Here is a 16,103-nt window from a genome sequence, read left to right on the forward strand (position 1 = left end):
ATGTGCACAACTAGCAATATCGCCATCAGTCAGTATATTAAATTGTCAATTATGGCATCTATCATCTCTCTGTCTCTCTTTCCTAATATATATATATATATATATATATATATATATATATATATATATATATATATATATATATATATATATATATATATGGTAATCGAATAATTGACAGATTCAACATTAAAGGACGTATAATGCATTTGGTTCTGTTTCCTATGTTATAAAGATAAATTGTGTATAATGCCGATAAAGGTAGACACGTACACAAAACTATTAATAACATATTCTGAAATCAGGTCTGCTTAACTAGTTATAGACCAATGTTTGAAGACTAAACATGTTAATATAGGCGAGTACCCTTTTTGGAAACCAGTTTGAGTTTCATAGATTACCTCCCTTTCACTTGTCCAAGCAGTCTTTATACAAGATAGCGCTGACCTTCTTATTTAGCACAACGATGCGTAAAACGCTTGACGATTTTTGCGATAATTTAATACAGTTATTTATTTATTTTTTGACACATAATAACTTGACCCATGCATGCCTGCCAGATTGAAACGCAGAATGAGACAAATGAGTCAATATTGGAGTAGTGTATGTCACAGTGTGTTTAATATCTCATTGAACATGCTCCAGAGTAATTACGTATAGTTTAAAGCATTGACACTGTGTACTAACTCGACAGTTTCATTGGAATATTGTTAATGCACAACTACTTTGCTAGAGATAAACTCACTGCTCCTTAGTAAATGCCAATATGTCTTAACTGGTTATGTAGCAACAAAAACAGTGCAGGCGTCGTATCTTGCGTAGCTTTATCGTTGCTTTAAGGAAGTTTTGTTGAATATGATAAGAAAATAAAGTTTCCGGTATTTCTAAAATTTGATTCCGGACACGGAAACAAGTTTCATGATTACATTTTCCTTCTTATGACCTTGACGTTTGGGATAAAACAGACAATGTTGGCCACATTATACATTTAGAAAGAGAAAGCCATTAATTATCGTCTCATTGCTTGTAAAATTATGGACCCGACAGTCAATAATTTAACAGGACGGACAGTTGTTAGGACAATGTCATATCAGTATAGGTACATCTTGAGACAAACGTATAATGTAATAGTCCATTAAAGTGTCCGTTTGTACGCATTTATTGAACAAACGATGCTACTTCTTTTTCCGTCGAAAGCAATACATGCGCGGTATAGAAAAAATATGAACTAGACAAGGGTTTTAAAATAATCCTTCCTTGGTAATGGTAAAAAATGAAGAAAATTAGGCTAATAATTATTTTTCATTAATATTTGCATCTTAGAAATCATATAATAACTGTAAGTAATGCATGATTTTTACTTATTTATTGAAAGCAGCTATACTTTTACTTACTCTTTCTTTTTTCGCTCTCTCTTCCTGAAAAAATAGAATAAATTTGATATTAGTCAAGATGAAATATCCCACATATTTGCTCTCAAAAGAGGGAGTAGATACCCATGCACATATTCACAAATGAAAATCAAGTGTAAGACACGACAACATTATATAAATGATGATGCATAGTTGACATTTCTCTATAAAATCCTAAAACTATCAATACGAACGTAATAAAGTGGCAATAAAATAAACCATCTACAAATTTGCTGTTGTTATGACTAAGAAATCTTTGAGCAAATTGCAACACATCGTCTAATCATTATGTATACACGAACTAAGCACGATAGGTCAGATTATGTATCTGGGTAAGGTTTTCTGTCAACATCTCAATAATGCTTGGAATGGTCAGGACCGACTAATCAATAAGTAGCATAGCATACCATGCACTTTTGTAGAAAACTACAGTATCAGTTTAATGTGGGTTCTGGCACACTTTTGTCTGCGTGGAAATTGAGCGATGCCCCCTTGATATATACAACTAGGGTGTCGGTGTTTCTGGCTCAGTTGTTTGTTTTGTACGTGCCTGAGAGTGTGTGTTTTCAGGCGTATATAACATTGATCATCCTTGTTTTATTTGCATGTGTGTGTCCGATGGCGATTGTATGAATGCCATAGGTGGAGTATCGTTTATCATCATAGGAGCACGTCCTGCTTTGCTAATGTGTAGCGTAGAGATCTGAAGTTGATGTACTGGAATGTTCTCATGGTGTAACAGTGTAGATCTCCTTGTAGTGTACTTGTCTGTAGTGATCGACGGTAGCGATTTTACCGACGACATATTTTTTGACACCGTTAGCTTTTTATTGACGGTACCATCGTCAAGAGCAATCCAGTATATTTTGGATGGGTGTTCCATTGCTTTCGTTTTTGAACTTTCCTAGGACCATTTTGTTATCGTCGCAGTTGGAAGGTTTATGTGTGGGATAGTCGCTGAGATGAAAAAGTTCTTTGTGGTCGAACATGTCTTGCTACAAATCTTCGGTGTGAATTTTCTACACGAGTACGTCTGTATCGGTCATTAGCAGATTATTGTTTTTGATAAAATCAGAATGAAACTCGTAAATGACCATTTTGGATAGATCCTCAATGGCCGCTCCAACGTAGATGTGTTTATCGAGTTTGAGATTTTTTTCCCTGGATTTGATGGCGAATATGAGATCTTCATTGAAGATTTTCATGTGGAGGTCAGCTTCATTGGCGACCAGTTTATCTCGTCGTTTGACGCAGTTAACCATTTCATTTTCTCGGATGTCGAATGTGTTCCGTTAATTTTACGAAGACGCTGCTGCTCGTAAGTTTGGAGATATTTTTGCCGGTGTCTGTGGTGGCGTTTGCCCGTTGTTTCGTGTTTATGGAGATCTAGGTTTCATCCACAGGGATTTTTGAGACTTGAGAGTGCGATGAATTTTATGGAACACGAGCCCGTGTTTGATAGCTTGTTTGAGTAGACGATGAAGCAAAATACATTTGTTTTTATCCATGAGACTGAATACATGTTATTTCACTTTGGAGTCTCCCAGACCGAACTTATTTATTTGTTTGCTCGCGCTGTTCCCGTGACAGCATTTTGTTAGTAATAATAAATCATTCAGCGAAGAATGGATAATAGTTGTGAGCATCGTGAAGATGTTCAAGATAAACGAGATCGACCTCGACGAAAAAGCATACGTCGTCCGCTTATCCTGCTTGTTTATCGTGGTAAATCTTAATCATTTCTGTGAATTCAGAATCTAATGGACACAATTTCCAGAAATTCAGTGATACATATTAAATTGCTGATTGTCCGGTCTAATATGCAGTTAAAATAATACTTAAATTTCTCATTTGTTCGTATAATATATGTTTCCGTGAATACCTTAACGTCGATTATAAAGAAGGTACAACCCGACCCGTTTTCTTTTATTTGTTTTTGAACTTATCTCATAGTGTCGAGGATTCCTCTGATATTCTTCTTTATTACACCCACATCTGATTTTGAATGGGTAATATAGCATTCGATACATTTGTCCAATCTGTCTTTCAGTATCGCACACCTAGAATGTTGTTTTTGTATATAAAGCCGGAAAGTAATTTTGACAATTGAACTATTCAATAAACAGTAGTTGTTAAAATATCAGGAATCATTTTTTGCTATAAATTTTAAAACTAGTGTGTGATTTCATTTGTTTAGATCAGTGACGGGTCGGAGGTTACGATTGTGGTGCATACAGTATCCGCTGAAAATTGCCGATTTTTAACATACGGCGTAATGAGGTATAAAGTAAGTAACGACTAGGATTGTCTAAGAAAATCACAGTACCTACCGCTGACAAATTATACTTGAGGGTGACAACATTTTGGATAGAATGCTGAGATTGCATATGAATCTGGTGTGCAAAGTAACACCAAACATAACAGAGTGGGACAATCCATGTACTCTTCCGAATAAATCGTATATATGCCGGGAGTAATACAAGACAGTATCACCATACAACTAAAAGTGAAAAACAATTATAAAAAACTGGGATGCGCGAGATCAAAAAAACGTTTCAGCATGAAAATAAAAAAGTAAGGAATACAAAATAAAAATTGGGATGCCTTAAGTTTCAAACTAGCGACCTCATTTTTGGCAGACGTTAGTCATACAAGATAGTTTCAATATAAAAAATGGGATGCCACGAGTTTCGAGCTCGAGACTTCTTGCGAACGTTTAAATATAAATATAAAAAGTAAAAAATAGCGCAATAAAACATTGGGATGCGCGAGTTGAAAAGGAAGTTCAAAGATGAAAAAGTAACAAAAATCAAATTAGATGCCACAACTTTCGAACTCGCGACTTCTTGTTTGGCAAGCGGGAGTAATAAAAGAAAGTTTCCACATAAAAATAGAAAAGGAAAAGTAATAATACAAACTTGGGATGCCGCGAGTTTCAGACAGGGGACCTAGTGTTTAGCAAGATAGCTCTGACGTTCTTATTTAGCACAACGATGTGTAGAACGCCTTTACAATTAGAACGCTTGACAATTGATGGGATCATTTAATACATTTTGTTTTTGTTTCTGACAAATAATAATGTGTACCCACGCATGCCTGCCAGACTGAAACGCAGAATTAGACAAATTTTGCAATATTGGAGTAGTGTATGCCACAGTGTGTTTTAATATCTCATTGAACATACCCCAGATTAATTACGTATAGTTTAAAGTATTAACGCTTTATACTAACTCGACAGTTTCATTGGAATAATGTTACTGCACAACTACTTTGCTAGAGATAAACTCATTTATCCTTAGTAAAGGCCAATATGTTTTAATTGGTCACGTAGCAACAAAAACAGTGCAGATGTCGTATCGTGTTTGGTTTCATCGTTGCTTCAGGGATGTTTTGTTGAATATAATAAGAAAATAAAGTGTCTCCGGCATTTCTAAAATTTTATTCCTGACAGGAAACAAGTTTCATGATTACATTTTCCTTCCTGTGACCTTGGCGTTTGGGATAAAACAGACAATGTTAGCCACATTATACATTTAGAAAAAGAAAACCATTAATTAGCATCTCATTGCTTGTAAAATTATGAACCCGACAGTCAATTCTTATACAGGACGGACAGTTGGTAGGACATTGTCATATTATTATAGGTACATCGTGAGACAAACGTATACTTTATTAGTGTATTAAAATGTCCGTTTGTACGCATTTATTGAACAAACGATGCTACTTCTTTATCCGTCGAAAGCAATACATGCGCGATATAGAAAAAATATGAACTAGACAAGGGTTTGAAAATAATCCTTCCTTGGTAATGGCAAAAAAATGAGGACAATTTGGCTAATAGCTACTTTTCATAAATATTGTCATCTTATAAATCACTGTAAGTAAATGCATGATTTGTACTTATTTACTGAAAGCAGCTATAATTTTACTTACTCTTTCTTTCTTCTGTCTTTCTTCCTGAAAGAATAGAATAAATTTGATATTAGTCAAGATGAAATATCCCAAATATTTGCTCTAAAAAGAGGGAGTATATACGCATGCACACATTTACAAACGATGATCCAGTGTATGATGCGACCACATTATATAAATTATGATGCATAGTTTACATTTCGCTATAAAATCCCAAAACTATCAGTACGAACGTAGGAGAGTGGCAATAAAATAAACCATCGACAAAGTTGTTGTTGCATGACTATGAAATGTTTGAGCACACGAACTAACATTAATTTAAACGTTGTGTCCCTACTTTCAAACAATACAATCTGGCCACGCCCATAAGCTACAAATATGTACAATAAAATAAACTATCGACAAATTTGCTCTTGCATGACTAAGAAATCTTTGACCAAATTGCAACACATCGTCTAATCATTGTGTGACCACGAACTAACATAAATTTAAACGTTGTGTCTTTACTTTCAAACAATAAAGTCTGGTCAGGCACATAAGCTACAAATATATACAATTTCTGTTGAGGCTATGACGTGGGAACTAAAAACCAATTGTCTTATACATAACAAAATATCCTCGTGGTACATTAATGTTAATCAATCATCCAGATTGTGTGCACATTTAAAAACTTAAAGTCTAGACTCCGGAACAAATGACCTAACTACATTCCCTTCTTGTATAATTGACCAATATCAAGCACGATATGTCACATTATGTATCTGGGTCAAGTTTTCTGTCAACATCTCAATAATGCTTGGAATAGTAAGGACCGACTAATTAATAAGTAACATAGCATATCATGCATTTTTTAAACGAGTACGATTTATCGGTGGTCGGTAAAGTTCACTGCGTACACTAAGTGACTGAGAACGTATTCACACTCTTAAGAGTAGAAAACTACAGTATCAGTTTAATGGGGGTTCTTACACTTTTGTTTGCGTGAAAAATTGAGCGATGCCACCTTGATATATACAACTAGGGTGTGGGGATTTCTGGCTCAGTTGTTTGTTTTGTTTGTGCCTGAGAGTGTGTGTTTTCAGTGTCAGTGCGTATATAATATTGATCATCGTTTTTTATGTGTGCATGTGTGTGTTTGATGGCGAATTTATGAATGCCATAGGTGGAGTATCGTTTATCATCAATGGAGCACGCATGTTATGTTAATGAGCAGCGTAGAGATGTGAAGTCGATGTACTAGAATGTTCTCATGGTGTAACAGTGTATATGTCCTTGTAGTGTGCTTGTCTGTAGTGATCGACGCTAGCGATTTTACCGACGACATATTTTTTGACGGTGCCATCGTTAAGGGCTATGAAGTACAGTTTGGATGGGTGTTCCATAGCTTTCGTTTTTGACCTTTCCTAGGACCTTTTTGTTATCGTCGCAGTAGAAAGGTTTATGTGTGGGATAGTCGCTGAGATCGAAAAGTTCTTCATGGTCGAACAGGTCTTGCTACAAATTCTGTATCGGTCATTAGCAGGTTATTGTTTTTGATAAAATCATAATGAAACTTGTAAATGACCATTTTGGAGAGATCATCAATGGCCGCTCCGACGTAGATGTGTTTATCGAGTTTGAGATTGTTTTTCCCTGGATTCAATGGCGACGAGATATTTATTGAAGATTTTCGTGTGCAGGTAGGCTTCATTGGCGAACAGTTTGTCTCGTCGTTTGACGATATTCACCATGTCGAATATCTTTTTATGTTTTTTATGAAGACGCTGCTGCTCGTAAGTTTGGAGACAATTTTGCCGAAGTATGTGGTGGAGATTTCATGTTGTTTCGTGTTAACGTCGATGTAGGTTTCATCCACGGGGATTGTTGAGACTTGAGAGTGCGATTAATTTTAACGAACACAAGCCCGTGTTTGATAGCTTGTTCGAGTAGACGATGATGCAAAAGTAATTGTTTTTATCCATGAGTTTGGGCACATGTTTTTTTACTTTGGAGTCTCCCAGACTGAACCTATTTTTTATTTTCCCGTGCTGTTCCCGAGACAGGATTTCGTTAGTGGCAAGAATTCATTCAGCGTATAATGGATAACATTTGTGAGCATCGTGAAGATATTCAAGATAAACGAGATCGACCTCGACGAAATAGTATACTTCGTCCGCGAATCCTGCTCGTTTCTCGTGGTAAATCTTAATCATTTCTGTCAATTCAGAATCTGATATTATTCCATCGCTAAGGCCTAATTTTATCAACGATGATAATTTGGAGTATGATATCGTCGCTGTAATCAGTTTTATTATATACTCATGCAATTTTGTATTTGTACATGTAAATATATTTTCCCTATGGTATTAAGAACACCAGTAATTGCTATTGCAGCTGAAGCACAAATTGTTATAACTGCTGGTGATGTCATTGCTACTGTTGATAGCAATACGCCTGTTCCAGCGAAACCAGCGGACACCAAATGCACAATTATGTCATAGACATATACTCGTCTGCGATATTTTATTTTAACTTTTACGGCATACTCGTCAACGATACTTTTCAGTTTGGTTTGCCACTCACATACTTGTTTGCATCTGTAATGTTGAGCATCGATTGGGCATTTCATTATATTTCGGACAGAGGTGATCGGTAAAAAACAAGCGCTTAGACCACTCGGTCAACCGGGATTCCTGCATGAGAATAAATAAGGTAATAAATCGCACAGTATTATGCAATCAGTATATTTTTCGGCTCTCAATTTCCATTGCAACTGACTGTCATTGTAACCGCGTGATATTTCATCTGGATAATTATCTAATATGAGAGAGTCAATAAACAAAATAAGAGATTCATGGTAGAAAGAGAAAATAATGAACAGACAACATTGTAAAAATTGGCGAGAAATGTTAATTCTATGTCCACGGTGGGCTGTCAGCCCACTTTCACCGCTCTTTTCACTACGGATCCCATTGCAATTTCTTTCTACATCTAAATTTAAACAGTGTTATAAAGAGGAACTCCGATTAGAGTAAAATGGAAATAAAAAGCAAACTAGAACCTTTCACTACCAGTTCAACCAGAATAATACAAATAAGTGTGCACCCTTCCTTATAGCTTATTACAAATGTTTGATTTTACCACTATTAGCATGAAATGCAAGTTTAGTCCGATGTAGAAACGTGTGAAATATGTCAACAGGAATAACAAAATAGAAAACATGGACCAAAAACTCAATACCCATCTTAAATTATGCTTAGTATTTCTTTATGACTTATTGGTATTAAAACAAAGATTATTTTTCTTAAACCGCTCTTTTATTCTTTCTTTCTTTTTGCTTTCTATATGTTATCATGCCCATAACAGCAGGGTAATTGCCATTTGAAAATTTTATCAGACGTATGAAGAAACGGTCTCATTATTTTCGATCGAAACAACACAGGAATTTGCATTTGTCCTGAAAGTTTAGACACTAAACGAAGGAGAACAACTTCATTGTATAAATACGTTTCTTATGTCTGCTGTTTTAATAAAATCACAAAAGTGAATGCACCTGAACGTCTCTTAATGAGTATGCAGTACAGTTCATCTATACAATATACGGTCTATCTATACACCGAAACCAACCAAACATTAATGTATACATATATGCATAGTGATGTCTCAATATTGGACGCTCTGTATATCCACATATGTAAGTGCCTCTGTCTCTCTCTCTCTCTGTCTGTCTGTCTCTCTCTCTCTCTCTCTCTCTTTACATGTATAGGTTAATGCATTTGTATAGGGAAATAGGAACAAGTTGTTTGGATGGAAATATTGCACGACCTTGGTGGTGCAATATATCCTTCCGACAAAACGAGTTTATATTTTCCCAACAAAATGCCGTAACCTATTTATTATATGATCATTTGTTTATTCTTCCTAAGGCTTAATTATGTGAACAAAAATACGCTACACGAAACAAAATAACTGAATATGTGCCGTATTCCAAACAAAATACACAAGCGTAGATTCATCATTACACAACAACAGCATCATTAATGCGCACTTAACTCCACCCTGATCAGTTTGAATTTAATCGCGCGCTAGACATAACTTTCGAAAGAATATTGTGTTGGTCTACTTCAAATTGAAAGTTGGAGTCATATTGTGATCAAATGTGAATTGAAACAACTTTTCCCTTTGATCTGCAATGAATATATTTTGGCATTTTTGTATCTTATACTTTGAGGACATTCAGGATGTAAAACTGTAAAATTCTAAGTATAGTTTTTGCCATTCTTATTAACAGCTAAAGGTGACATATTATGCCTTGTAACTTGCGTTTTATTTGTAGGTACCCACCAATTTTATGAAATCTGGCGTCTATTGCAAAAATTAAAAAAACATTGTATGAAAAGGTAAACGCGGAATGTAGCAAAGTAGCTGGTATGTGGCCATCCACGAAATATCTGCTTTATTTCATTCAGAAACAAATTTAATCAACCAAAACGTAAAGCGTCTGCTACACGAGTGTACATGATTTGTTTACAACGTAGCTCCTAATACACTACTGGGCACACGTGTCCTGCACGTGAGTGCAATATGAAGGTGTGCAATATCGAAAAATACCGAACGATTCTGATTATGCAATATTAACGGAGAAAAAAATGAGCATATAATAAATGCATGTATCCCTTCCATATCACACAGATTGTAGAAGTCGCAGTATATACAACTGAAATTATGTTTAAACAATCTTAGGGGAGGATATTATATAATTTGAAACTTATTTAGATATATTTATGAGAAGAATTAGTTTGAGTGTGTCATAATATCAAGGACAACATGTAGGTTTAGGGATATATGAATCAGCGAATGTTGCATTGGGTAGAAGTGATGAAGAAACTCAATCAGTAATTCAGTTAACAAGTTATATATAAGCAACAGACTGCTAGGTTAGCAGAATTCAACAGCAGAATAAATCAGCATTCTATACTCAGAGTAAGAACACTTTCGCAAAATGATTTCTCAGCTAAAGATATGGTACCTGATTGCAAAAGATCAGAACATCTTACGCGTCTCTAAATTATTTAATAGGGATAAGCTTGGCAGAATCAGCAATAAATGATATAGAGCTTATCAAAATGAATGGTCCATACTACTCCAAAATAAAATCATATAGAGGTTATGGTGACCCAACTACTGCATTTCTTTCAGTGAAAAACTGTGACCATGATGTCTTTGACATAAAATCATTTCGAATAGCTACTGACTTTATTACATTGTTTGTTTTCAAACCTATATCAGTCCTAAATGACGTGCCATTTCTTTAAAACTAAGTGGATTTAGGAAATTATAAGACGTTTATTTATCTATTGAACATAAGAAGAGAAGCAAAAGCAACAATTTATGAAAAGTTCAGCAAACACTTTATACTATATAGTGAACATTTAAGAGATACTTACATTAGTATGAATTAAATCCCAAATAATACTAAATGCTCTATCACAAATATAAAATAAAGAATGTTCCCTAATCAATTTCAATAGTCTTGCATGTTATGATATTCAGAGTGTCTTGAAATTCCTAACGTACCACAATTATTGAATGTCCTGATGCACACAATATTGCAATACAAGCTCTTGTTGAATTAAATCTCACCAGAGCCAAAATAGTTTTATTTTTGTCCAAACCTTCAATTGGTATCTTGTCTTTGCAATGAATAATTAAACAAAATAGTTATTTTAGAATTGTATATGAACACAGTAGTACATTCTGATTCACAAACATATATATGAATAGGCATTTAAAATTTCTTTAACTTAACCTCCATTTATGTATTTATACCGATACTTTGCAACAATAGATTGTTGTGGATTAAAAAAACTTCTGATAGAAAATTCCACTAAGTCTTGAACTCATATTTGAATACGCTTCTTGTTTACTAGTTAAAATCATGGCAAAACTTAATCACAATCGGGGCAAAAATCAGGAACGCTATATAAATTAAATATGACCATATGTTCAGCAGGAGAAGCCATCAACATAGTTTACCACTGCATCGGCTATGTTGGATGTCCAAGCGGCACCATGGTCATCAGAGATCATTTAGCTCAACAGATAAATGTGTCTAAGTACTTTAGGAAAGGTATCCATGAAAACCTTGAGCTATGGGATTGACCACCAGAGGTAATGCATACATATTACTCCCTCGGATAGGTTTTCTTTGCTATGTCTTAAATTGACCATGCAAAATAAAAATAAGGGGAAACATTGTATTTTGTTATTAGCATTGACCTAGATAGGTTGCTACAGTGTACACGATACAACATTTATTATTGATGATGCATAGTTGAATGGAAGTTCCACCATAAATGCATTGTACTTTCAAAGGTAGATAGCCCAATGTGACCTGACATAGTGTCATTATATGTTGCGTCTAAAGCGCTAAAAAGCATAAATTTTGTACGCATTGGATAAAATCACGGATATTAATACTCACTCGTTCTTTTCTCGCTTTTTCTTCCTGAAAGTATAAAATAAATGTGAAATTAGACATGGTGATGGTGCACATATTTGCAAATGCATTACCTGAACGGATAAATAAGCAATAAACAAGAAAAAACACTGTCGGCATTTTCTCGTGTTTTAGTCTCTGAATTTTAAATTTTCCTTTTTTATTGTATCATGCTGAGATAAACGAACAACGCGCTGCAAAGGTTTCTGCCGTAAATTGCATCTAGTTGTTTAGGTAAAATGTTGTTATTAAAATATAACCACAAAGTATAAACGCATGATAGTCTCGCTAACAACATGTGGTACAACCTTTAAACTATAGATTGTATAATAAATTGTATAGTGTTACAGTATATGTACATTGATAAACTGAATATACATTTACACACATACGGCTACAGGTTAGCTATGGCACTTAAATTCCTTTCATGTATTTCAAAAAGAATATAATACTATAAACTTCGGCGATTCATTTGAAATGCGTAACCACAAAAGCAGTTTTTAATAAATTAAAACTTTTCCGTCTTTTCCTTAGCCGAAAGGGATACGGAATAATGAGCTACAAGGTTAATACGTAACTTCAAATTCCGTTGGCACAATGTGAATAAGTATAGGTCCAGACACAAACAAGCAAACATTTTCAATAATTATAATCATCTCATGAAACTTTCTGGTTACTATGGCAAATACAATGACGAATCTTCAAATCTGCACTTTCTGGTTGAACAGTGGTATCGAATAATTTTAATTGTCCCATGGTAGTGTTTTTGTCCAAAATGTCGATGAGTACCTTGTATTTCCATTTAATAATTTAAATAAATAATAGTTTTAAAAATTTATCTTAACACATTAGTAAACGCTGATACCCAAATACTGATATGACTCAATATTTAAAATCGTTTTTATTTAACCTGCATTAAAATGTGAGTAACCGTACTATAAAGTGACTGATGCAAAATTCCACTAACTATTAAACTCAAATAATAATAAACATATTGTTTACTAGCTGCAATCATGGCAAAAAGATATTCACAATGTTTAATCACCATCAAGACAAAGATCAGGTACGCAATACAAATTAAATATATTCAACAACATATATAGGAAAAAATCCAAGTTCTTACGACCATTTGATCAGCAGGAATAGCGATCACAAGCTTTTTGCCACTGCGACGGCAATATTGGATGTTCGAGAGGTACCATGTTCATCAATGATTAATTATCTCATCAATGATTAATTATCTCAATGGACAAGTGTGTTTGCAAAATTTCATGACACTCACGTAAGGTATTTAGGAAAAGTGTCCATGAAAACCTTAAGATAACGGATAGGTCAGCAGAGATATTTAATACATTTTCAGAAACTCTAACATATTTTCCTCAATTTGTCATTAAGCACACTTTCAGCAATGACAGGTTTTGCCATAAATATAGTAGAGGGGTGGAGTATGAATACTGGACGATGTAGGCTAGACTGCACTACATACGTTTTAGCATATTTGCATATTTGCTATCAAATATATATATTTTGGACAGTTAACATGTATAGATAGGTCAATTGTCACCATATTAATTTTTGCTTGATGTGCTTTGAAGCTGTATGCTTCAGATCTGAATATGAATGTATCTACGACCATGCAATTTGTTGAGGACGTCTCATGATTTTGAGTCCCACTATATCATTCAGTAAATTTTATTGAACTTTGTGTTTCATTTAGATTAGTTTAGAATTGCTTTCCTGTATGTGTTCTGTAGAAATATGAAAAAAAATTCGATATCAATAATTACTCTGTCGTTTTTTCTCCCTATTCTTCCTGAAAGAATATAATTAATGTGACATTAGCAACCGTAATATAAACTTCATTTCTTTTATCCCTAAATATAGGACAGACATGCATTCACATATTCGTAAATGTAAATATAATGCACGTCATTGCTTGAACAGAGGAGAAGTGTCTCGTATTTAAATATCCTAATTCAAACTTTCTGTCGTTTCATCATTTTGAAGAAATAGCAATGCCCCAAGCACAGTGTTTTCCGCCATAAAATGATTTTAAATGTTTAGCTAAGATGTCTTACTCACAAGCACTGACTAACAACTTAGATGCAAACTATATACAAACATATTTTCAGTGAGCAGCAATGTCTCTTATAACTGGTACATTGCTCTGTTGGTTATATGGTCATAATAAAGGAACACAAGCCGAATATCCAATACTAGAGTTTGTGTTTTCTTTTACTTGCTCTCGTTGCGCCTTCAAACGGTATATACAATATAATAAAGACATGTGAGCCTAAATAGGAACACAGGTGCACTGCATTATACATATACTCATAACGTTATGGTTCGTAGTAGAATATGTTATATTTTCCGAATATCTTTTAGCAATGATATAATAAGTTTATGCAAAAAATCATGATGTGTACGTATTTACTCAAACATATTTATTAATACTTATTCTTTATGTTTTCGCTCTCTGTTCCTGAAATGATATGATCACTCTGATATTTGACACAGTGCAATACAATTCGCTTATTTGCGCTCAAAACAATAGTAGAAACGCAGGCTCTTATTCGCAAATGGGAACGTCATGACTTGAAACGATTATTCAAGTATAATGGTGATTTTATCTAATCTATAATATGGTACTCTCGTATTTAAAGCTCTAGATTTCACATTTTCTGTCTTTTCTATACACTGAAGAGACAAAAATCAAGGAGATGCAAAGTCTTCCGCAATACAATACTCCAAATGGTTTATGAAAAAGTACGACCTGGTGCTGATTATTACTAGAAAAAATATATTAGACATCTCATTATCAAACATATATTTGTTTCAATTTGTCCTTTATTCTTTCAATCTCTTCGCCTTTAAACGGTTAGAGCGTCCACCTCGGATGGGGGAGGGTTTGATTCCCAGCCGAGTCATAACAAAGAGTTATAAAAATGGTACTAACAGGTGCCTTGCTTGGCGTTCAGCATTAAGAGATTAATGTTATGACTGGTCGGCATGGTGTCAGGATAATGTGACAGGGTGGGACATCAGGCTACATGTATGTGGTATGATGCTCCAGTAGTAGACATCACTATAAACTGCAACACTGCATACATCGTACCAATATAACTGGAAAATTGTTAAAGCAAAGTTTAAAAAATCCAAATCCAAAGTCTGACATGGTAACCGCTGCAACCCACTCATCGTAAGTCAGATATGATAACTAATACAATCCACTCATTGCAAATCAGACATGTTTAACACTGCCATGCACTGATTGTAGGTCAGATATGTTAACCGCTGCAACCTACTGATTGTAAATAAGAGAGATTAAGTACAGCAACGTACTGATTTTAATCATTCTTGCAGACCATGTTTGTAAGAAAGATATGCCAACCAGTGCTTGTAAGTAAGACATGCTAACCACGGATTTTAAGGATGGTAAGACATCATAACCAGTGCTGGTAAGACATCCTAATCACTACTGATAAGTAAGACATACTAACCAGTGTTTTTAAGAAAGACATATTCAGTGTGTGTCAAAGTAAGACATGATAACCAGTTCTTTTCAATAAGCAATGCTAACCAGTGTTTGTAAGAAAGACATGCCAGCCAGTGTTTGTTAAAGGAAGACATGCTAATCAGTGCTTGTAAGAAAAACGTGCTAATCAGTCCTTGTAAAACATGCTAACTAGTGTTTGTATGTAAGACATGCTAACCAGTGTTTGTAAGGAAGACATGATAACGATTGCTTCCTAAAGCAAGGTATTATATTCAGTGATTTAAGTAAGACATGCTAACTACTGACTTTACGTATGGTAAAATATCATAACCAGTGCTGGTAAGACATTCTGACCAGTGTTTCTAAGTACGTCATGTTAACCAGTGTTTGTAAGACAGATTATCCAGTGGTTGTTAAATGAAGACATGCTAATCAGTGCTTGTAGGTAAGACATGCTAACCAGAGTTTGTTAAATATTGTAAGTAAGACATGCTAACAAGTGTTTGTTAAAGTAAGACATTGTATTCATTGTTTGTAGGTAAGACATGCTAATCAGTACTTGTAGGTAAGACCTACTAACCAGTGTTTGTAAATAGGACATGGTAACCAGTGTTTGTAAGACATGCTAACCAGTCCTTGTAAGTAAGACATGATTATCCGTACTTGTAAAAAAGATATTCTAACCAGTGTTTGTAAGACATGCTAACTAGTGCTTGTAAGCAAGGCATGCTAATCAGTGTTTGTAAGTAAGACATGTTAACCAGTTTTTGTTAATAATACATACTAACCAGTGTTTGTAAGTAAG

The 16,103-nt window shown here is 34.5% G+C and overlaps 1 protein-coding gene across 5 annotated transcripts in view; it reads right to left on the bottom strand.

Moving 5' to 3' along the window:
• The window catches only part of LOC149774139 (E3 ubiquitin-protein ligase TRIM56-like), an 80,820-nt gene that overhangs the window by 22,851 nt on the left and 41,866 nt on the right, over nt 1–16,103 (bottom strand). For all 5 annotated transcript variants that reach the window (XR_016417030.1, XM_089945817.1, XM_089945818.1 and 2 more), the window contains 3 exons: nt 11,788–11,811; nt 5,346–5,369; nt 1,395–1,418 (listed from right to left, as the gene is read on the bottom strand). Coding sequence is in view for 4 of the 5 variants with exons in the window: in XM_089945817.1 (XP_089801943.1) it covers nt 1,395–1,418; nt 5,346–5,369; nt 11,788–11,811 (72 nt within the window). In the remaining variant the exon portion in view is untranslated. The remainder of the gene's footprint in view (nt 1–1,394; nt 1,419–5,345; nt 5,370–11,787; nt 11,812–16,103) is intronic.

This window comes from Sinohyriopsis cumingii, unplaced genomic scaffold (assembly GCF_028554795.1).
Source record: "Sinohyriopsis cumingii isolate HCF-2022 unplaced genomic scaffold, ASM2855479v2 utg000426l, whole genome shotgun sequence".
NCBI classification, from domain to species: Eukaryota; Metazoa; Mollusca; class Bivalvia; order Unionida; family Unionidae; genus Sinohyriopsis; species Sinohyriopsis cumingii.